Here is a 23,576-nt window from a genome sequence, read left to right on the forward strand (position 1 = left end):
TTTTCTCCTCCCTCCGCCTGATGGTATCGGACTGTTCTGTATGAACATAGATGCATTTGCCCTGATAATGATTCCTGGCTTAATTTAATGTCTACTGAATGTAGTCTATCTGCGCACACACACACACACACACACGCACGCACGCACACACGCACCATAGCACTATTTTTCAGATCCAGTTAATAGGATTTTTATGTTACATTGCTATAGTAACCTTTTAGGGTTTTTTAGAGTAATTATTGTCTTTGAGGATCATACAGGTGGGATTGATGTCATATTAATTCTGTGCCATGTGGCTAGAGTGAAAAGTTCATCCCACGCCTTGATTTTAGGAACAGCCATTAATGAATGCTAATCAGTGCCTAGTCCTGTAACTTACAATACCGTCACCTGTATGTATCCTATGTGTGTTTGAATCTGCAGTTTGAATGATATTGTTGCTGTGGGACCTGAGCACTTTTATGCCACGAATGATCACTATTTTGTGGAACCCTACTTGAGATCCTGGGAGCTCTATTTGGGTTTAGCGTGGTCTTACGTTGTTTACTATAGTCCAGACGAAGTTCGAGTGTTGGTAGACGGATTTGATTTTGCTAATGGAATCAACATTTCACCTGACGGCAAGTATGTGACCTCTTGACAATGTCATGCGTTTCCCCAGATTCTTGCTTGATATCTTTAGAACATCTGCATTTTCCAAATAACATGATATGCTCTAACATGTTATCCTGGTAAGAGGAAATTAGGAAGAATGTTAAAATATCTTAATTTTCAAGGGATCAAATGCATCAAATCAAAATTTTCTATTTTGTGTAGGCGTATTCTTTTAAATTTGGGGGGTGGATGGATGTATATATCAACAAGGGAAACTGTGATAAATATTTAGTATTACTAAATAGCTTTGCTTTGAGGGAAGATTTTCGAGGGGTTATAAGATGAACAGCATGTGTAGTTATAGATCTCAGTAGTGATGGTTTGTGACAAGATAAAGAACTTGCACCAAACTGTATATCGAGACATTGCTTTCTTCATCAAGAAAGTGTTACTGTGGGAGAAAAGTCAGCTTAACTAGGCAGTGTGCTTCGCCATGTAGTTGATTTTCGCTATTACTTGATGGTGGCCCCGAGACAAACGATTCACAGAGCAACACCGGTCTGGGGACCACACCTTGGGCAACATTCGTCTATCTCCAAAAACCACGTATCCAGTCATCTGTACCTTTCCTCATCTTCTACCATCACAGGTTTCAGAAAGTTAGTAACCTAATTAGAGAAAACAACGTGGACATATTTTCAGTTCTTAATAGCATCTCCTGGTCTTCCAAAGTGGCAGATAATAAGTAGTTATTTCTCTCCTTGTTCTGGGATGCGCTGACCACATGTCTTTACGGTGAGTGGGGCGTCGCGCTGCGTGCAAAATACTAAATGCACAGGGTCAGGACCAGGCTCGGGGCAAGAGGGGAGGAAGACTTCTCTCAGATCCAGGCCACGCATCTTGTCTTCCCTCATACTTTCTCTGGCCTCAAACAAGGGCCTGGCTGTCAAAGGGCTTTCCTGCAGCCTGCCCGAGAGAACGCGTTCTCCTCTGAGAGGCAGAACCTGGGGATTGTGATGGTATGGACAAGCGAACAGCAGTGTGCTACATTTTACTCCCGGGTATTAAGAGCTGGTCCTAGGGCCACGTTTCTTCCCTTCTAATCAGGGACAGTGAGGTTCCTAGCTCCAGAAATAACTTTTCAGAAATTAAAACTCCTTTGTGCACTGTAAACTCGTTGAGTTTTTTTTTTTTTTTTCAGAATTTGGTGTGTTTTGAGAAGGGTCGCATTTTCCAGTCTCTAAGCAAAGTTCTTTCCTAGGAAGAGTTCTTACAACTTCGCCGTAGCCTTCTGAGCCGTATTACTTCAAGTGCTTTGATGTAGCTCTTTCTTCTTTGAAGGTATGTCTACATATCTGAATTGCTGGCTCATAAGATTCATGTGTACGAAAAGCACGCTAATTGGACTTTAACTCCATTGAAGGTAAGATGTATTAACACTATAAGTTTGCAGAGTGATAATTAGATTCTAATTGACTTGTGAAATTAAAAGTGAGCAAAAAAGGATTGTCTAATTGGAGTGGGTGAGAACCAATTTTTCACTTCTTTATTAAGAGGCAACAGCATCGCGTGTGTTGGTTGTTCACTTGTGGTCACCTGCAGAGTGGGAAGCAGCAAGCCAAATATCTCACCTATGAAACTTTGATTCTTTCTGCCCTCATGAATTCTCGTTGCTCAGTTTCCCTTCCCTTCCTCCTTTCCTCCCCTTTCTTTCTCCCTTTCATTTTTCCCTCCATGTTGATGAAACAGCCAAGAAATCACCTCAACTGGCATTTCATAGGACAGCGCTCTCCATAATAGTTACAAATAATGTCGATATAATATAAAGCCCAGTAAAGTATCAAGGACTCCCGGTGGCCACTAAGCACCCCTGCAGCGCGTCACTTCGCTACCTTTGTCCTCAGCACTTCCCCGGCTCGGCCTCCCCGTCCTGAGCCTCCGTGTTCTGAGCTCACCGGCTGGAGCCCTGCCTCAGGTGGGGCACTCTTCCCTCTGCTCGCACGATCTTCCTCCAGATCCCTGCGGCTCTCTCCTTCATATCCTTCCAGTTTCCACTAACATGTCACCTCAGCGAGGCCTTCCCTGGCTGCCTAATCCAAGCTCGCGACTCCGTGCGCCACGCTGCACGCACCCAGATCGTTTGCAACCTCAGGGGCTTCTTGGTCCACCTCGAACCCCCCTTCCCCCGCGTGCACCCGGAGGGCAAGGAAAGACCCAGCAAGAGGCAGGCCTCCCCAGGCTGGTGGGTGGCAGCTTTAATAAACAAGGGAACTTACTTCCTTGGCTTGCCTTGGGCTGCTGCAGGACGAGTAGCTCTCCGCACCCGCCCACCAGAACCTTAAATGTTTCTATAGAGGCCTCGATGGGGGTTCAGTCACATATACCCTCCAGAGGGGCTCGACAACACCTTACTCTGTCAAGGCCGTGTCCCTGGAATGACTCCCACTGTGCGAACTGTGGGCAGAATGCACGTTGCAAGGACAGGGAAGGGGTTGGGGAAGCTTCCGTTGTCCAGGTCCAGCTTGAGGTTCAGCCAGTGGTCATGTCCTCTCAGTGACCTCCTCCAACACTCCATCCCTTGCGGCAGCTCTTACGAGCTCAGGTACCCCCCTCTTCTGCAACGTGCCCTGAGCTGTCAGCCAGGGGTTCACCAGCGCGGAGGCCGCTTGCTGAGCGGCTCTCTGGCTACACCGGGGGCAGATACCATAGCAACGGTACAGGCACAGGCAAAGGAACACACAGGTTACAGCAACGATTCCCCAGATCAAGGACAATTTTTCCATCCAAGAGCCCCGTGATCTGAACCGCCGATTTATTAAGTCCCCTAGGCTGAGGGTCAGATCACTCCAGGCACGCACTTGTGTCCTCATGCGAGTTCATAAAGATGACACTCCGGCAGGTGCATCAGCTACAAGCACACAGCATTCTGTTTGGGTAACGGCACAGAGCTGGTCGTAGTGCTTGAGGCCGTCCTAGCTTGGAGGACAGCTTATCATATTAGGAACATTTCAGTGTTCAGTAAGGACAGGCTTTGCGGGCTCTCGTTTAAGGCTTACTGAATGAATTTGGTCAGGGCTTTGCCAGTCCCGGGGATGTGTTTAAAACACATCGGGCGTGCTATTACTGCTTGACCAAGTCGCTCTATTTTGAGAGCAACAGAGCATCCCTAGAAACATGCCCTCCCCCCGGGGCACTGGGGTGGCTACTCTTTCTATGCACCAATGTCTGTATCTCCTAAAGGGTTTGTTGCCAGAGCTTATATCCACGCTAGGATGTGAGCTTCCTGATTGCCAGGGGGTGTCATTCCCGCAGGAGCTGGAAGGTGGAAGACAGTGGGGACCCCCTCAGCTTCCTGCAGGCAGACTCAAATGTTTTTCCATATATCCTGACCCCACCAGGGCTTCTTCCCATCATCCACCCCTTGGTTTGCCACTGTCCCAGCCATAGGATTAATCCCTTTAGAACAGCCCAGCTGTCCATGCAAAGGGTTATGGGTCAGAGCTCAGGAGTGATCACCAGTCAAACAGTCCTGAGTTCAGCCCCTGGGCCGCTGCGGTTTCTTCCCGCTTCCATCCAGACGGTGTCAGTGTTGGGCTGAACAGCCGCTGCCGCTCGCGTGGATTCCGTTGACTACACCCATCCCCCACTCCCCGTCTAGGAGCTGCAGGGACAGCCATGGGGGGGGGGCAGGCAACGAATCTGGAGGATCTACATAGTCTAGGGCCCAGTAGTGCTGGTGTTTCTAGAGACAGTGGGCTGGTGGCTGGGGTGCTCGCGCTGAAGATGGGACCGCCACCGAGTCAACTCGGGGCTTTGCGCCACAGCAGAGAGGCGTGCAGGGAACATGTTCTCAACCCACCCCTTGATAGGAAAGGAAGTTCTTACTTTGATATACTCTTCCTTCCCCAGAGGCTCCCCCTGGAGCAGCACTGCATATACTGCTAGGAGCTGCTGCTCTATGGAGTATATGGAGTTTCTGTGCCCTTCCAGAGCTGGGACCAAAATCCTAGGGGTACTCCGTCCTTCTGCACCCGTTATCCTCACCACAGTGCCCAACCCTTCCGGAGTCGCAGACACATCTAACTCAAATAGTAGCCCTGCTTGGGAGATGCCCAGAGCTTTACTCTACTTCACTAGTATGGCTGCTTTCGCAAAGGTGACTTGCTGCCCTTATCCCCAGTCCTACGCATGTCCTCTCTTTATCAGTCCGTATCAGAGACAGAGACACCATGCCACATGGGGAATAAAAGTCCTCCCCAAACCCCAAATCCCTACAAAGGTTTGCACTGCTTTCAAGTTCTTAATGGTTGTTAAGCTTACGCCCTTATCAATCACAGCTTCTGGAACATGTGTCTTGCCCAACCAGATGACTCCCAAAAGCCTTGGGGCAGTTCCTGGGCCTTGAATTTTCTGTGGGTTCATGACCCGTCTGTCTTCTCTCTTGCTGCTGCTCCAGGAAAGCCAGCGGCATATTCTTGGATAGTTTCTCCTAACTCTTTATGCCCCGAAGCGATTTATATTGTTTGACAGTTACCATTTTTCGAAGGGGTGGCAGGCCTACTGGTTCGCAGTGGGTGTTTCACCTTGGCACTGGTTTGATGACTCGTACCCAGGGTCAGAACCCCCAGACAGAGGTTTGCGGTTTCATCTTGTAGGCTGTCAATGCCTAATAGATTCTCTGGTATGGGAGAGAGAAAAACCTCATATTCCTGGGGTAGGGAGGAACACTAAATTCATCCAAGAACTGTCTTAACCATCACCATTTGCTCTCTGTAACCACTAGTGGTGCTGAAAACTTCTGAGGGTCACCATGTGTCAGGGGACATTTGGATCCAGTACCCACCAGAGCTGTCATGCCTGGAAGACCAGGGAAGAGGGAGTTCAAGCTGAGGCCTCAGGTCATCTCCCCCTGCCCTCACCTAGAGGCAGTCCTGGCTGGTACCCATACCTGGAGTAGGGGAGGCACCCACCCCAAAGAGCCCCGGATTCCTGAGGCTTCTGCTGGAGCGGGCAGGGCAGCAGGGAAGGTAAGGGGAGATGGAGCAGGTCTGAATTGTTCAGGTTTTGCATCTTTCCACTGGCCAATGAGCACAGTGTTGAGTTGTCAGCTTTTCTGTTCAGGCGAGGTCCCCGCCGCAATGAGGTTGAACCACATTTGTTTTTGGGTTATCTTTACTGGACATTTACAGCCGATCGGGATCGCCTTTAGGTTTTATGGGTGATCTCTCTGTCTCAGGTCTTTCCCACAGCCCATACCGGTCCCAGGATTTGTCAGTTTTCCCCAAATCAGCAGTGGATTACCCAACATCATAAATATCTTGTCCCACAGCTGGGCTCAACATGGACGTGAGTGTCCGGTATCAGCACTGGGGCGACTGGAGTATCCTCCTTCTCCTTCTTGCCCTGAATGTGGCCTGATTAATCAGGGCTTTCACAGACAGAGGCAGAGACTGCCCGTCTCGTTCCCAACTCCCTAAGCATTACTGGACTTCCTCTATAGATTTTCAGGCTTCCGCATCCCCAGGGAGGTGCCCCTCATTGGGTCAAAGCTCCCTGCAGGCTAGAATAATCCAGTCGATAAGGGAGTGAGTACTTTGACCCTTGGAGTGCTGTGCAGGGGCTGCCGGGGCACAGGGTGTGTGGTGATGTTGCTCGTTTTCTCTGCTTTCTGCCCAAACGGCATCTCCCCGTATCCCATAGGTGCGCTCACCACGCTGGGCTAGTTTCCCTGGCCTCTTGCTGGAACTTGGCAGCTGTAGCAATAAGCTCAGCGGAAGTACATTCTCTCTTCATGAACGTTTCCTCAATTGCAGGCTGCCCTGCTGGCTGGGGTCGTTCTGGTGCTGTTGCTTTGCTTTGCACTCGGGGTTGGACTGCATGCGACGTACAGCAACGTCCTCTTCACTCTCCTCACTTTCCCAGGCCTTCCACCTCTTAGCGTCCCAATCAGACCTTGTCACAGCACTCGGACCTTAATCCCCGGCAGCCTGGGCCCTCCCAGCTTTGCAAAATGGCATGCAAGGTCTTCAACTATTATTTGCTCTCTCCCCTTGTCTGCCAGCCCCGAAGCTACAGAGTAGTGGGCATCCACATGTCCTTCTCTAACCTCAACTCTTCTTCCCACTTTCTTTTTTTTTCAATTTAGTTTATTTATTAAAAAGACTTATTATTGATATCTAGTTGACACATTAACTTCAGGTGTACAACATAGTGATTGGAGAACTCTGTACATTACTCCACACTCATCACAAGTGTCGTCACCCTCTGTCACTACTGTCACCATACAATGGTATTACAATATTATCGACTATATTTTTCATCTCTGTGACTTATTTACTTTCTACCTGAAGTTGATACCTCTTCATCTCCTTCATCTATGCTGCTCTCACCCCACCGCCTTCCCCTCCGGCAACCCCCAGTTTGTTCTCTGTACTTGTAAGTCTCTTTCCCTTGTTTCTTTATCATTTGGTTTTTTTAGATTCCATAGATAAGTGAAATCATATGGTATTTGTCTTTCTCTGTCTGACTTATTTCACTTAGCATGATATCCTCTAAGTCAAGCCACGTTTTGCGAATGGTGAGATCTCATTCCTTGGTACGGCTGAGTAGTGCATTCGATCGCAGGGCTCATGTGGTGGTTCCAAGCATCTGCCATGGGGGCTGCCCTTCCCCATGTCAGTGACCTTCCCCCAGGTCAATGGCCAACTCGGAATTTCCCCCAAGGATGCCTCTTTCCTAAAGCTCATTTCTTTGCTCTCCTGGCTGGCTCACCAATTACTAGTTTGTAATCTGGGGAGCTTCCTGGGTGCAGTCTGAAATAGCTCCTTTGCCCCCATACACAGAGGGCAAGGAGAGATCGAAGAAGAAGGCAGCAGACCACTTCAGATCGTTGTGTGGCAGCTTCAATAAGCGAGGGAAATGACATACGAGGCTTGTCTTGAGCAGCCGTAAGACAAGTAGACCTCCACACCCACCGACCAGAATCCTAAAAGTTTATATAGAGGTTTTAACTGGATTCAGCCACATACACTGTCCAGATGGTCTCAATAACACATTACTCTCTCAAGGCTTTGTCCTTGGAACAGCTCCCGCTGTGGAAACAGTGGGCAGAATGTACATCCCAAGGACAGGGGAGGGGTTAAGGAGCCTCCAATTGCCTGGGTCCAGCTTGAGGATCAACTGGTGGTCGTGTCCTCTCGATGACCTCCTCCAACACACACACACACACACACACACACACACTTCCTTTCTCCTTCTGGCTTTATATTCCCTTCAACATTCATTACTAATATTACATATTTTACTTATATTTTATAATGAAATACTATATATTTTCTTTATCCTCTCTATTGTCTGCCTCTTCCACAAGGGTATAAGTTCCAGAAGGATGGGGTATTTTCCCTTTGTTCCTGAAAGAGTTCCCAGCACGTCGTAGGCACTCAACAAAGACTTGTTAAATTCATATGAGGGGGCTGGGTACACTTCAGGGGTTTATCTTCTATTCCCACCGATGATGATCTGATCTGAAGGTTTGGGTCAAAAGGGGTAAAAACACAAAGGAGAGGAAAGAGAAAGTAACAGGAGAGTGGAGCAGTGTGAAAATAGTCCCCTTTTCCTTACAAACAAGACCGTAGCCACCCACAGCATGAGCCGCTGTCACCAGGCACTGTGGGACTGTTCCCTTCAGTACTTCCAATGTGCTGCCGTGAGGGGCTTCGCTCCGAGAAAATTACCTCAAAGCAGTATCCAGCGTAGCATCGTGTTTGACATTAAAAATCATTGGTGTGGCCAATTTGGTATTAGCTGAAGTAAAATGGAATTTCACACACTCCTACTGGCTGAGGGATGAAAACAAACGGTGGTTTTAACAATAAGTACTTCTGTAAATTGAAAGTTAAAGAATTTTATAAGTATAGAGCCCAATCCAATATATAGTCAGCACAGAATGATAAAGACACCGGCCCTGCCAAGGACTGAGTCTAGCTTTGGCTCCCACTTTCGGCAACAGGTAAGGCCCCCATCTCCTGACATAACAATTCAGCTGAGTCTACCCCCACGACTGTAATGTTCTTTTTTCTTTCAAAGGATCAAATTAAACAAGACCAGTTAATTCATTAATACCTGGAGTGTCCGGAAATTTGATAAATGAGCTGAGACTGATCTTAGAATTTGTGATAAGATGTGGGCAAGTTTATGTCCTGTCAAAATGTGGTCTACACATACGATGGAATATTATTCAGCCTTAAAAAGGCGGTTCTAATACACGCTCCAGCATGGAGGGGACTTTGAAGACCTTATGCTAAGTGAAGTAAATCAGACACGAAAGGACAAATATTGTGTGATTTCACTTATATGAGGTTCCTAGAATAAGCAAATTCATAGAAAGTGGAATAGGGGTCACCAGAGGCTCACGGAGGGAGGAATGGGGAGTTACTGGGTACAGAGTTTTTGTTAGGGATGACGAAAGTTTCTAGAAATGGATAGGGGGTAGCACTTGCACAACTCTGTGAGTGTACTAATGCCACTGAATTGTACCCTTACTATGTTTAAAAAGACATGTTTCATGTAATGCATATTTTACTGCAATAAAATAATCCCCTCCTCCACAAAAAGAAAAAAAAAACATTCCAGGACACAGCCAATGAATTAGTCCCACTTCAGTATATTCCCATTCTCTAAAAGTTGGGTTGTTAACAGAGGACATGGTTTTTTTCAATGAGAATCATTTATTAAGTTTCCTTTATCAAGAAATGTACCATCTTCCAAGAAATGTACCATCTTCCACTTGGCTTTGAGGAAGCTCGAAATGTGTACGTTTCATGCATTGTAGTGAGTTAGTATTGCTAGGAATTAGAGATTTGCAAGACAAGAGCTAATTGCTGGGCCCAAAAAGGGGCTCCCTGCTGGACTGTCGGCCCTCCTTGGCAGGAGCCAGGCCTGCCACTTACCTACCCACTCTCCGGGAGCGGAGCTGCTTGCAGAGCACAGTAATCGTGTGTCAAATGAACGGGGACCCCGGGCTTGGGTGTCCTTCTTTTCCCTCACCCCCAGCTCACATCTCTGTAGGTTTCAACTGCCATGCAATTCACCAATCGGCTGTTACCCCTTCCAAAGACAACAGCAGAGCCCAGAGACACACATTTTCCTCATCTACAGAAACGGCGGTATTGGCGTAGACCGTCTGACATTGTGATGGATGGGGGCTTGGGGGGACAGAGAAGGTCTGGGGCTGGTTCTGGCCAGAGGATGTCTGCTTGGCCGCCTCCTCTGGCCGACCTTGCCTGCCTCCAGGGTAAGAATGAGTGATGGCTCTGCGTGGAGGCTCTGCTGCGAGGCTTGAGCCCTGCAGCCCTTCATGGACGTGGGGGGAGAGGGCTCGTTTAGAGTAGGAAGCCCAGGGCAGGGCTGCTACGGTTTCCTGCAGCCGCCTGCCCACACTCTGGCCTTTGCAATGAGTCACCACCAGCCTTTACACGGTCTCTGGGCACTGAGGTATGCTGGCCTCTGTTTGAGGTACACAGCAGATATTGCTTCTCCAACGGAGAGTTAGAGGTAAACAAATAGATGGGATTTCTCCCCAGTAGAAGGCAGCCAAGATGATGAATGGCGGAATTAAGAATCATCGGTATTATTTACGATCCTGGTACAAAGCCTCGACAGCAATCCGTGCAGTCTTCACATGCTTGCAACTTATATTTAGAAAATAAACAACAGAAGAACAGGGAGTTGAATAACATCCGAAAAGTAAAGAAGAAACTTTTCCCCAACTCCACGTCAAAAATTAGACCCTGGGTGATCATTTCTCCTCTGGCTGCACAGCCTATGATTAGCCATTAAAGAAGAGCCTGCATTTCACCGATGTGCTCATCAAAAATGAATCTACATTTCCTGGTTGTTTTCTGAATGCTTATAAAATATCATTTGCACAAGCCGTTTTAGAAGTCACCGTTTTATGCTGCACTTAAAACTTCTTCTTCCCTTCAGTTTTAGGTTCATGCACAGATGTTAGTCCAAATGATTTCATCTGACTTCTAACAATCTTGCTCGGCTTTCTGCAACCTCCCCTTCCCTCCTCTGTCCTGGAAACTGAGGAAATGCTAGCCTAGATGGGGAGCCAGAGGAATTCGCTGAGTGCTATCGGAAGGCAGCGAAATTGTGTCCTGGAACGAGCCATGTGGTGACCGAGGAGGAAAAGACCATAGCTTCTCCTGACATATTGTTCTATTACCTCTCAATTGTTTTCACTTTCTGTCCTTCCTTCTCTCCTGGCTTTAACCTGGAAGTCCCTGGACTTTGACACTCTCGTGGATAACATTTCTGTGGATCCTGTGACAGGGGACCTTTGGGTTGGATGCCATCCCAATGGCATGAAGATCTTTTTCTACGACTCGGAGAATCCTCCCGGTTCAGAGGTTAGTTTGAAAAATGCATCAGCTCAGCGACCTTATTCCCCGCTGTTTCTCAGTTGGAAACACAAATCTCAATTATGTGTGCAAATATGAGGAGGGACGCAGAGAGATGATCCAGATGATGAGATAGAAAAAGGAGTTTGACTTTGGGAGGCATTCTAGTCCGAGTCTAGGCAGGAGACAGATGGTACATTTCAATTGGGTAGTTTGAGGGGATTGAATAAGGGCACTGTCTACAAAGGTGCGTGTAAGGAAATGAACAGAAGATACTGCATTACCCCAGGGCTAGCAAGGGAGGCAGGAAATGGTTACCAGAAAGCAGAATGAGAGGAGAGCTGAGTGTGGAGAGGGTCCTCTGAGGGGAACCTGGCCTCTGGTTGGGGGACGTAGACAACCAGTGGGGACCCTGCAGGGAGGAAGCCTGGAACAAACACCCTACCTCCCTCTCAGTCCTCCCATTCCCCTGCTGCTGCTGCTCCTTGGCCGACCCTGACCCAGAGCTGGGGGACAAGGAGGACTTCTTAGTAGGCTTTCGGAAGAGTCTCAGCAGAGTGGAAGGCAGGGCTAGGGTAGCCAGCACTAGCCTGGGGTCCCTAACTGTACTTCAATAATGAGTTTCTTCAACTTGGGAATTCACAAGAGTTTAAAAAACGGAATGTACCGCAGTGCTATGGTCTAATCATTTGTTTGCTACTTGCCTTTCCTTTTACCCCCTCTTCCCGTGTGTCAGTATGTGCACAAGTTAATTCAGCGCACCTGTCCTAACGTGCAAGCGGCCATTCTCTCCAAACCTTCCCTGCAGAGTGGGAAGACCAGTCACTTGCTGGGATCGTTTTGGTTTAAAAGACCTTTCCTTCCATCTTAGTTATGGTACCCAAAGACCCCATTTGTGTTCATGGTCTTTCCTGGGCAGACTATTTTGGCAGTGCAAACAAAAATTCGAAATTGAACATTTACTCTGACTCCTCTGAGGTTTTCTATTTTGAGTTTTTCAGTATGTATTTTTTATACTTGTTATGTTAAATAACGATACAATTTTTGACATAGTTTACTGCTATGAATTCTTTTTAAAGCTTAGTTTTAAGAGTCAGTCTCATTCCCACCCACCAAAAAAAAAATTTTTTTTTAAAGCCCATGTCTCCTAGATTAAATAAACCCCAAACCAAATGTGTATTTCCAATTACTTTATAGCCCTTCATACCCTCTCTTTCTAGGCTTACAGGACAATCGTGATTATGTTTAATGGCAATCCTTTGTGCCTTTTCCTGGTTCATAGCTATTAGGATTGCTGTATAGTCTGTTTAACGGAATTGAAGAAATGTATGCTGTGGCGTGTTCACTGTTCAGAACAGAGCAGAATGTTAGATTCTCATTCGTTCTTGCTTGTTAGCTCCTCTGTGGAACTGAGCTTATTTGCTGTAGCATGGACTTGGTTTGCTGTTCTGGAAAAAGTAGTTCCTTTCTAATGATGGATCTGGTAAGGAATAGCAAAAAGTAATAACAATCCTTTCTCTAACGCACGGCCCCACGGAAGAGCGACTGGCTTTTATTAGAAAGGGGCTTACTTAAGTCAAGGTGCGCCATCACCTATCTCCCAGTAAGTAACTACTACGTCTGTCTTTTGGGCCGGCTCTTTATTTTTTTAAAAGATATATTTATTTATTTTAGAGAGCGAGAGAGAGAGAGAGAGAGAGAGAGAGAGAGAGAGAGTGCACGCACTAGCGGCGGGAGGGGCAGAGGGAAAGAATCTTCCAGCAGACTCCCCGCTGAGCTCATTGCCCCCATGCTGGGCTCCGTGAGATCAGGACCAGAGCCCAAAACTAAGAGTCTGAGGCTTAACAGACTGAGCCACTCAGGAGCCCCTGGGGCTGGCTGTTTTAAAGACGTCCTTTTAAAATGCTCCCATTAACCCTTTATATACAGGCACTGGCCCCCTAGTGTGCCATATTTGGTGCTTTTGTATGTTAAGTATCCTTTCTTCCAGACATTGTATTTTATTCTAAAGGCTTAAAAATGATAGGAAGTTAGAGTTGAAAAGAAACTTAATCTAGACCCACGCACCTTGTTCTACAAATGAGAAACAAATGGGAAGAAGGCGAAGATCTGAAACAGCACCCCGTCCCTGCCTTACCGGGTGCTCTTCACAGTGCTGTGGGTTATAGCAAACTGCCATTGCGTTGGCCAAGATGGCCACTCTCAGCTCCTCCCTGCGCTCAGCTTCGCTTGCTCCGACACCGTCGTTAATGACGCGGTCCTGCTTCTGCTCACCTAAATGAGGGAAACTGAACTTACAACATCTCGTACGTTTAGAGTTGGAAACTTCAGTTCAGAGGAACAGCTGAGTATGGTACAGAGGTATTTTCTTTTTTAATTGCCAGAATTTAAAAACCAAGATTTAAGGGTAAGCATCCAAATTCCTTGCTTATCTGTAAATACACAAAACTGGCCTGAATTCTAGCATGGCAATAATTTGACTATTTCTGAGTAACAGCTCTCCCCCCCCACCCCCATTTCCCATAGTCTCTGTGCTACTCACTCCTATTCCTTCCCTAGGCCGGGTAGGCCTGTGTGTCTCTATCCCTGTACGGGAGCACCTGCTTAAAACCTGTCATTTTGCCAATAAAGAAACCAGTGTCTTCTCGAAAGAGTAACTTTGGAACAAAGTATGATTTACCTCCAGGTTTCTTCATATGGAGAAGTGACCCGTCTTTAATGTTATGTTTTTGAATGATTTTAAAAGAAATAGCAGGCTAACATTATTTCTTTGATAGGTGATCCGAATTCAGGACATTTTAACAGAAGAACCCAAAGTTACACTGGTTTATGCAGAAAATGGTACAGTGTTGCAAGGAAGTACGGTGGCGTCTGTGTACAAAGGGAAACTGCTGGTCGGCACCGTGTTCCACAAAGCTCTTTACTGCGAACCCTAGCAGGTCGATCTGCCCCCGCGCCACGGACGCTGTGAGCACAGCATTTCAACCACTTGCCACATCTCCGGGGCCACAGTGATCTCATCTGAATAGTGAATCCTGACCCTGCATTTGGACATCTGGAAGGATGAAAGTGCTGTGTAACTGGGAACACAATCAACGCATAAGGCTTTTTTGAAAGTACGCTAGCGATACTCGAAAACCCCATTTACAATAAAAATCCTATCAATAAAATGGCTAAAATTGCCGTGTCAGTTGTCAGGCCTTAAACCATTTAACTGTGTGTGATCCAAATGTACTTTCCCCACAACGTGTGTTGCCTGGGAGCACACGAGCCGAGCGCTGCCTTGCTGAATCTTGTTCAGGAACCAGAGCAGCAGGACGATCTCACCAGTCCTTGCAGCCTGCAGTCCTCACTCAGCCGCTCCGGTTCACCTGCTGGGAAACTAGAGGAGACCCACAAAGTTCCCTCAGCTCCAGGCACCCCTCCTTAGCAAAGCCATCAGACATCCCGGCACAGTCTGATTCCCTTTTCCCCTTCTCTGTAGGGCTTTCTCAGTACATAGAAACCTAAATGACCCCCATTTCTCCCTTTATTCTCACTTAATTCTCCGGTAGCGATGACATGTAGGAAAATCTTAACATTCTTGGGAGTCTCTGGTATCTCAGCATAAGCTGTATGTTTTAGTCGATTTGACCCAGTGAAAAGAAGTTTGTTCGCTTCAGTGATTGAAGACAGACTGAAGCCCATAATGGATTCAGGTAAAGCTAAATGTCCCAAAAGATAGTATTGTTGTTACAAGTGGTGGTGGTGGGGGGTTGTTATTTTTAAGTAGGCTCCACACCCATTGTGGAGCCCAACATGGGGCTTGAACTCACGACCCTGAGACTGAAACCTGGGCTGAGATCAAGAGTGGGACGCTAACTAAGCCACGCAGGGCTCTCCTCACCCCCTGCTTCCCCCCCCCCCATTGTAACTTGCAGGGGAGGCTTAGAAGAAAACAGTAGAAAGGCAAACAAAAACATGAAAAAAATCAACAGTCTTGGCCTATTTTCTGAGGGACGGACGTGATTAGGAAGAAGAGATGACTTTTGTCATTTTCTTATAAAAGCTGGTATGAAAAGGTTACCTGTCTTTGTCTCTTTTGAAAGTATGGCTTCCAGGCCAGATGATTTCTTTGGGGTGCTAAAGGCAGTCACGTTGGAAACAAAGTTCTTCTAAGGCACTTGCCACGATGACGTTCTGGCATTTGGGAAAAATGGTTTGCTGATAAATTGAGAACTATCAACATTTTAAGGCTACTAACTTAAAGTAATAAATGGGAACATTTTGTTTGGATCAAAAAACACTTCCCTTGTATCAAATGAGAGTTATTTTAGTCACAATTTCAGCATAATATCACGTGCCCAAGAGTGCTCAATTATTCAGTGATGCTGTTCACAGCCCTTGAAGCTGGGTTTTCTGAAATACTGTTTTGAGATCATCGATGGCTATTGGGCTTATGCTGAAAAAAACCCCCATATTTTTTTTAAAAAGAGTTGCTTGATATCATCTTGTTCTTGACAGAATAAGCAAATTCTAGAGAAAGACAATTATCATATGGTTTCTCTCACTTATGGAACATAAGAACTAGGAAGATCGGTAGGGGAAGAAAGGGATAAAGAAAGGGGGGGTAATCAGAAGGGGGAATGAAACATGAGAGACTATGGACTATGAGAAACAAACTGAGGGCCTCAGAGGGGAGGGGGGTGGAGGAATGGGATAGACCGGTGATGGGTAGTAAGGAGGGCACGTATTGCATGGTGCACTGGGTGTTATACGCAACTAATGAATCATCGAGCCTTACATCAGAAACCAGGGATGTACTGTATGGTGACTAACATAATAAAAAATATGATTATAATAAAAAAAAGTAATAAGCAAATTCTGCCCCAACCCACCGAACAGGAAAAGCAAGCAAGCTATTCAGTTAGACACAGCGTATGCTCGAGATCACGCAAGGACGGACACACGCTTCCCCTCAGTGAGGGGTTTCATAACCCGCTCGAGGAGAACAACCAGCTTACTTCAGTTATTTTTTGCTGAAGGTTTAGTCACAGATCAATTATGGTTCGTGTGTGTTTGTGTGTGTGCACGTGTGAGAGAGGGAGGGAGAGAGAGGGAGAGAAATTAATATCTCTCATTTGTTATATTCAAGTCTTCAGAACATTGAAGGTTTTAGAAATCAAACTGCTGCGAAGAACCCGGTCCTGTGGGCCGGCCTGCCCCGTGCTTGCCCCATGCTGGGGGAGGCCAGCTGTCGAATGCATTTGTCACAGACCCTTGCAGGCCTGACAGGTATCCGCGATGCGCTCCGGGACCTGAAGGCCCCGGGGGAGGGAGCTTCTGGTGGAGAATCTTCCACTTTCTGGCCAGTTCCATAACTGTGCTTTCATATGTAATGCTAGCTGCCAATTTACACTTTATCAGGGCTAAAACTTATTTTTAGTTTCATTTCCATGGAAAAAGTGCACTTTGCTCTTGATTGATAGATGTATGACAGTTAATACAGGTTTACCCGGTCAAGGCTTGTTTAGTTGAAGGTGAAAATGGAAGAGGGGGAAAAAAAACCAACCAGCCTACTCCGACAGACGTCCGTATTTCTCTTTTTATTGCATTCGTTGTCTAACAACAATAATACTCATTGGCAAGAAATTTATTTACACTGACAAATTAAATTTAATCACAGGTATTTTTAGATTGGTCAGAAAACAGAGGACCATTGTGATAGTTTGCTTTGAACGCCTCTGAAAACCGAAGGTAAGAAATGTCGCTTGAAACGGAACAATCTAGAGAAGTACGTATTAACCAAGCACAAGAGAACAATTCAGACGTGGCACTACTGTCTCTTCCATGCAAATGATCAGACACCAAAATGTACAAATCAAAAGTTTCAGATAACATGCTATCCATACTTGTCGGACTTAAAATGGTTTTTCAAACAACTCTTTTCCTTTAGTGATATAGAACGAAAGGTTAAAATAAATCAATGTCTTACAATGGAACGGAATTCATTCTCTCTCGTTTCTTTTTTCAGCTGGTCGGTTTTGTTAGTGATACGTAGCAGGCGTACTAGTGGTTTAATTGCAACACCATTAAAAAATACAAAAGCAGTAGTGGTGACCATAAATAATATTAAGGAAAACATATACATATATATATACACATATATATATATTTAAGGGGTTTTACAAAACACTAACTAAATCTGATGTTGTTGGGAGGTGTTATCGAGCTGGCGTGCCTATTAATTCCTGCTTTTCAAGGTAATTTAACTATTTGTGGCCAATCGTTCTTTCACGGATGAAAGAGTAAATCCTTCAAAGAAACCCTGGGTGTGTGGATAAAATAGCTGCAAGAAAGAGAAATGTACGCCTTCCAACAACATACTCACACTCACATCCACTTGCACTGTATTTGGCAATGACCTAACCGTGCCGTCACTCCACAAAAGAAGTAAATAAATGATCATGGGATGGCAACAGCGCCATCAGAGAGCCAGTAGTTAGTGACGTAAGCATCACAGCTACCAGATACGTCACTGCGGAGCACGAGCGAATGCACGAGAACACGCGGTGCAATATTTAGCCAAGGAGACTGCGGTCCGCAGTTGAAAATGCCCAAAGCTGCATAAATTTCTGAGGTTCGACTCAGCCATGTGCAATCTTGACATCAAAGCATTAACCAAACATTTGAGGAAACTTTATCTTACTAAAATACCAAGTATCTAATAAATCAATTTTACCAAAATATATAAACATGTAGAAGGATAAGTGCATTTAGTAGAAATACTTACATTAAAAAAATCTCTTAAAATCTTATGAGCCATTCAATGTATACACACACAGAAAGTGGCAATAAGGCTATGATTACTGCTTGGGGTCCTAACTGACATTACCAAGTTCCATATACAATATATATATATATATATATATATATATTTTATGCAGTGTGATTGCAGAGTGTGTATGTGTGTACATGTAAGGTGGGAATATATTCACACATAGGTAGTTCTGTACGTCTACACACGCGGCATGCACATTATTGAGATGTTGCCTCTGGTTCTCTTATGTGTTACCTCCTATTCATTCTTGAATCTCTACCAGTTTAGGGCTTGGAATGGGGCCAAGGCTTGGCAATCATCCCGTTTCGGTCCTTCCCCACTCTCCAGATCTGGAAGCAGGTCACAGGCTGTGTCTGATCCACACCACGCATGTATGTGAGCTTCGGTCACCACTGTTCCCTCGACACATCCACACAGACGCTCACACACAAGCACTGAAAGACCCTCTGTTTTTTACCCTAAGGTAGAACTTGAGGCTTTTATTTTCCAGGGGAAAATTGATCCTGTAAGCTTTTTCTTTGCCCTCTGACCTCCTGGTGGGATCAATTCTACGTTGCTACTAGAAGTTCTTCCAATACTACTGGTGTACTGTCTAGTATGATTTTTTTCCCCCAGTGCTTTGGACCAAGACTAAATTTCCTGAGACTTTAAATACCTAAGATAAATATAAAAACAAAAATCTGCCTACATACCCAGGCTGTTTTTCAGGAGTGAGTCACTGAAACACATTCATATTTCTTATACCACGGCTTTCTTTTGAGGATTGACTGCCCACCCTCATTATCAGAAGGAAAACAATTCTAGTGGAAAATATGCACAGTTAATTTCTGGACTTCATCCTTCGGTGCTTAATTTCAGAATAGTAGATGGGTAGATCCTTGATTAAAGGTACATTTGAAAAGATATTTTTAAAAACCCTGGGCTTTTCATTTCCATTTTACCTTCCCTTCAGAAAGCACTGAGGACTTAGTATTAAGTAGGTGACACGACCTGTAGTGACTGCTGTCCACCAGAGTGAAATGCCCCTCACCAGGGCCCTACTGGGACAGAAAATCAGGTTGCTCAAATGGAATTTGGTAATTCTTAAATATGTCAATGTAATGAGGAGCTACGACACCTCCAAAGCATAAACATTTCTTCTAGAACTATTGGGACATCTCCCTTTAGAATCTTCAAACACTGGGTTTCTTCTCTTGAAGCTTGGTCTATAGAACCTTTAACATTTATAAATGAGTTAGAATATCCATATAAACGCAATTTTTTATTTACCTTTTAAAATATAATTTTAAAGCACATGTTAATCCTATTACACAAAGAACCTAGGCGAGAATTTTTTGTCTTCAGCAAAAACCATAAAGGTTAATTAAGGTGCCAGGTCCAACAACCTGTGACTGTTTTTGTAGCTCGGGCCTGGGACAGCATATGTTTCCGGGCCAGGGATGACACAGGATGAAAGGCAGCAGCAAGGGTTAATTTGGCTCCTCCCCTGTCCTCTTGCCACTTCGTTTGCAACAACAACAAAGAAGCCCAGAGCAGGTGGTCCCACTTCATGCCCCTTGAAAGCGAAGTTCGGAATGAGCACTAGCATACTGCAGTCATGAACCATTGTGGGTTAAAAATACTTTTATGATGTTGAGGGCCGGAAATCCATGTCAACCCCAATTAAAGGAGGATAACATAGAATGATACATTTATTGTCATGAAATTAATGGTGGACTTCATCAATGTGTCCAAATGGGCAAAATTAGGTTTCTGCCCTAATGTATCACTCTGAAGCACACCTCGGATTCAGGCAAAAAAAAAAAAAAAAAAAAAAAGAATGAGAAAAGTGTTACATAAACTGTGAGTTACTTTAAGGGAGATGGTCTTAAATCAAGTAATCTGTTATAAAAACTGAAGTCCTTTAATGGAAAACTCTGTCCCAGACATTCAGCTCATACAATGTTCCCTGTCTACAGCTTGGCCTCACCACACATTCCCTAACCCCCAAAGCATTACCTACACCCCAAAACAATTTGGCTATTGTTAGAGTCATACTGAGCTGTCATTTAGGGAATATAGTTCATAGTAACCAGATATTCCCTTTTTGTTCATTTTCTGATAAATAAAAAACTGCAAAGTCTTTAAGGTTCATGAAGCAACAATTCTACGTGAAACTATAAGGATACCAAAACCACTAGCATTAAAGTAGGAGTTGTTGAAGACACTGGACCCTCGATTAGGCATCATGCATTAGAGTCAAGAAAAGAAATAATATGAAAACAAAATGTTCATAAGTTCTGAGGTCCTGCACTTTGTTTTCATACTCTTTGATCAATCCGTTTACATTTTATCCTTGGCTGGACAGTCAAATCAAGTGCCTTTTACGATTTCAGCAGTTTTTAAAGTAATAATATTAAAATAACTCATTAAGACCTAAAATCACTGTAACTTAACTTAAAAAATCAAAATAGTTATAATACAAACTAAGTGATTTGAGGAATAAGAATTTGATTTATAATATTTTCAGTTGGTCATTGGTCTAAACATTGGAAATGTACAAATGAAGTTCAAGAACAATACTTCTAAGACACTAAAGAAAATGCAAAATAATAGAGATCATAAATTATGTGCAGAGACTGAGACTTATAGACATTTCCAGTATATACATCCATTTTCAAATATTACCAAAGTGTAAACATAACTTAAGATAATCATCCTCTATTTCCACTCTTAAAATGAAGACAGAGCAAAACTTCCAGTGTGATCCAGATCACTTTTTTCCCCCCAAAGATAAGCAAAAATGGCAAAAAATTTACAATAGCAAGCACTAGTATTACCAGATTTTGACTAATTTAGTCTTTTAGTATTAGAGAAGATCTGAATTTTGTAGTTCCTTGTTTCTCATGATATTAATAAACAGCAAAGCACCACACATCTCAAATAATAATAGTATCCAGTACGGCAGTTCCATTACACACACAAGATGAAGATAGTCAGGAAAACATATATAGTGACTCTGATAATTGCAAAACACGATGCTACTTTACGTCAATGTTTCTGAGCATTGAATGAATGATCGGTCCTAGGGACAAAAGGATTGAAATAAAACAGATAATACTCTGTCACTAAAAAGGAAACAGGCCTGAGGGAAAGACAGGATTATAAGTTTCTAGTTAAGCCAAATTCAGATTTCAGGTATTCAGGCAAACAAAAACAAAAAAAAAAAAAAAAAAAAAGAAAGAAAAAGAAAAAAAAATTAAGTTAAAAAAAAAGTCACAATGTCCAAAATATAAGATGGCGCCCCTTTACATTATCTGTTACCTGTAATCTTCAAAGAACTTCCCCCAAGCTCTGTGTACACAACCTTTCCAGTGTATGATAATGGACAGAGACCCCCTTACCATGTGGTAAAAGGAAGTAAAACACTAGCTGAAGATTCGTCTGGCCTCAACTCTTATTTTGAAACTCATCCCTTGGAAAGTGGATGACCTCATATGTACAGCCAACGCAGCAGAGGCAACCAGAAACATGAGCATAAACAGCAAAACAACATCAAACAACAACCGATCATTTGAAGTTTCTCAAGATGAGTTTTCTCCTCCTTCTGCCCTGGTCTCCTATGCTTGAATTAGTCAGATGAAATACTGAAATCCTTCATATACTGGCTTTAAAATAAGCATAACGGTCTCTGCTGGCAGACTGTATCCTGTGAACTCTCTTAAACAAACTTTAACTGTAACATGGAAATCTCTGAAGAATGAAAGAGAATGGCTCAGAAAAGCCATTCAAAACATCTCTAAAATCTGTCAGCTCTCCTTTACGGGAACATTCCGTGTGCTCAATAAAATTGCTTCTCTGGTTGAACGTTACTCAAATCTAAATTTTCTCTAACCGGTATATTTCTATTTTTCTTAAAAGTACATTTGTTAAAACACTAACTGAGGCCACTTGGGAAATCTTAAGTAGAAAATATGTGACAAGTTCCTGATTGTGTCACAGTCAGGCTGAAGACTAGCCAGAATGTTCCCCAGGAGAGGAAACCTGAAAATGTTGGTTTCCTTAAAAATCAATTTCCTGTTCAATTTGTTGGGGAAAAAAGGAACTACGTTATGTGTGTCGGTGTCGCTGAACTACTGAACACGCAGCGGGAGCAAAGTAAACAACGGATCCCCATATCCCGCGGCTGCATTAATGTCTGATTTTTTCCTCTGTTTGGCTCAATCTGGAGGATAAATGTTACCCTCAGAACTCCAAGGTAATACCCACATCCACATTCTGAAGGCTTTTGCTTCCTTCTGGGGTTAACGAATAACAAATTCTTCCCTCTCTTTCAGATGCCCGGAACCAGAAGAGTTTGCCTGCCTTTTGCCACCGTACGTAATTATGTGGCAGAGCACCCATGTTTCTACAGTGGGCTTGTCTCACTGTCCAGACGCAAACATGTGGGGGGAAACTCTCCCACACACTGGAGTAGATTTTGGAGCCCTGATCTCATGGCAGAGGGGTGCTCTCGGTCGTGCCATTGCCCGGTTTCAGGATTCCCAGACTGAAAAGTCAGGGCGCTCCACTAACACCACGCGGGTGCGTCATGCTTTTGCTGGGCAGGGTGTCCCTGGTTCCCCCAAGACACAACCCACCCTACGCAACACAAGAGGTTGGTAAGTAAGAGAGAAAAACACAGCCATCTTACATCTTTCACAAACGAGATCCTTGGTTTGGTAATAAACAAAGGTGGCTTGGGAATATTTTCAGGAGGTGAAAATTGAAAGTGTATTCTATTATTGCAGAAAATGCAGTTATGCCGCACACGGTTCCCCAGTCGGCCTCGAGCACATTACCCCTGCCATCAGTTCCTTCGTCCCCCGGAGGAGAGCAGGGTGGGAAGAGGGGAGAGCTGTCTGGGAGGGGGTGTGTGTTACTGCTCGCCGGCACCCTCGGACGCAGCGGTCATCTTTTCTGTCTTTTTAGATTTCCTCTGCATCTGCTCTTGTTCCTTCCTCCTGAGCTTTTCTCTTTGTTTTTCCATCTTCTCTTGAGCCTTCCGAGCCTTCTCTAGAGATACCTTCATTTCCTTGAGTTTTTTTTTGACCACTGCTCGGTCCTGGGATGACGTCATTCCCAGAGCCTAGGAAGTAGAAATTACATAAACAAATTGAACTTGAAAACCAATGACCTCTCTGCTTAGGAAAAGGTTGATATCACAATGTGTTCAGACTCAAGAACTGATTTAAACATAATCAAAGAGGTAAACACCGAGAAAGAGCTGTTTACATTTGCCAAAGATCTCCGTACTTAGGGGCTGAGCTTTTTTTGACCTTGAAGTGCCTAGCACGGTGCACCCTAAACCCCATTAAATACATGCTTTCCAAACTGGTAATTAATGGGTGAAGGAATTAAAAAAGGGGGGGTGTGCTCAATTCTGCTCCTTCAACCCTTGGGCCATAGACATTTACAGGCAAAAGTATTGCTAAACATCAATATTTTTAAAAGCTAGGAGTGGGCACCTGCTGCCATAGAGGGCTCCAAGAAGGGCCGGGAGAACTGAAGTGGCTTCCTTTTTGCCAATGCAGTCATTTACAATGAGGACCAAAAATGTCTTTGGGGCCGGAATGCTCATGTCAGCATGACTAGCCATTCTCTCCCTGTAGGCAGACCTATAAAGGAATCCTGTTAATGAGGAGGTTGCTTAGTGAGCTTGGAATTGAGAATAAGAGGAGTTGGTTGCATACTTTAAATGTTTCATGACCTTCAGAATCAACAGCGGGATGCATCCATCT

The 23,576-nt window shown here is 44.6% G+C and overlaps 2 protein-coding genes across 15 annotated transcripts in view; one reads left to right on the plus strand and one right to left on the minus strand.

Moving 5' to 3' along the window:
• The window catches only part of PON1 (paraoxonase 1), a 32,600-nt gene extending 18,569 nt beyond the window's left edge, over positions 1-14,031 (plus strand). Inside the window, exons 6-9 of one of the 2 annotated variants that reach the window (XM_045793213.2) lie at positions 424-624; positions 1,936-2,017; positions 10,878-11,006; positions 13,775-14,031. In XM_045793213.2, coding sequence (XP_045649169.1) covers positions 424-624; positions 1,936-2,017; positions 10,878-11,006; positions 13,775-13,933 — 571 coding nt within the window. In that variant the 3' untranslated portion in view covers positions 13,934-14,031. The remainder of the gene's footprint in view (positions 1-423; positions 625-1,935; positions 2,018-10,877; positions 11,007-13,774) is intronic. The other variant, XM_045793214.2, reaches the window with a different exon arrangement.
• Positions 14,032-16,563: 2,532 nt separating this feature from the next.
• Positions 16,564-23,576, minus strand: part of PPP1R9A (protein phosphatase 1 regulatory subunit 9A) — a 362,801-nt gene continuing 355,788 nt past the window's right edge. For all 13 annotated transcript variants that reach the window (XM_045793220.2, XM_045793219.2, XM_087861071.1 and 10 more), the window contains one exon: positions 16,564-22,924. In XM_045793220.2, the coding sequence (XP_045649176.1) occupies positions 22,715-22,924 (210 nt within the window). In that variant the 3' untranslated portion in view covers positions 16,564-22,714. The remainder of the gene's footprint in view (positions 22,925-23,576) is intronic.

Source organism: Ursus americanus, chromosome 3 (genome assembly GCF_024610735.1).
Source record: "Ursus americanus isolate L20-20 chromosome 3, mUrsAme1.1.p, whole genome shotgun sequence".
NCBI lineage: Eukaryota > Metazoa > Chordata > Mammalia > Carnivora > Ursidae > Ursus > Ursus americanus.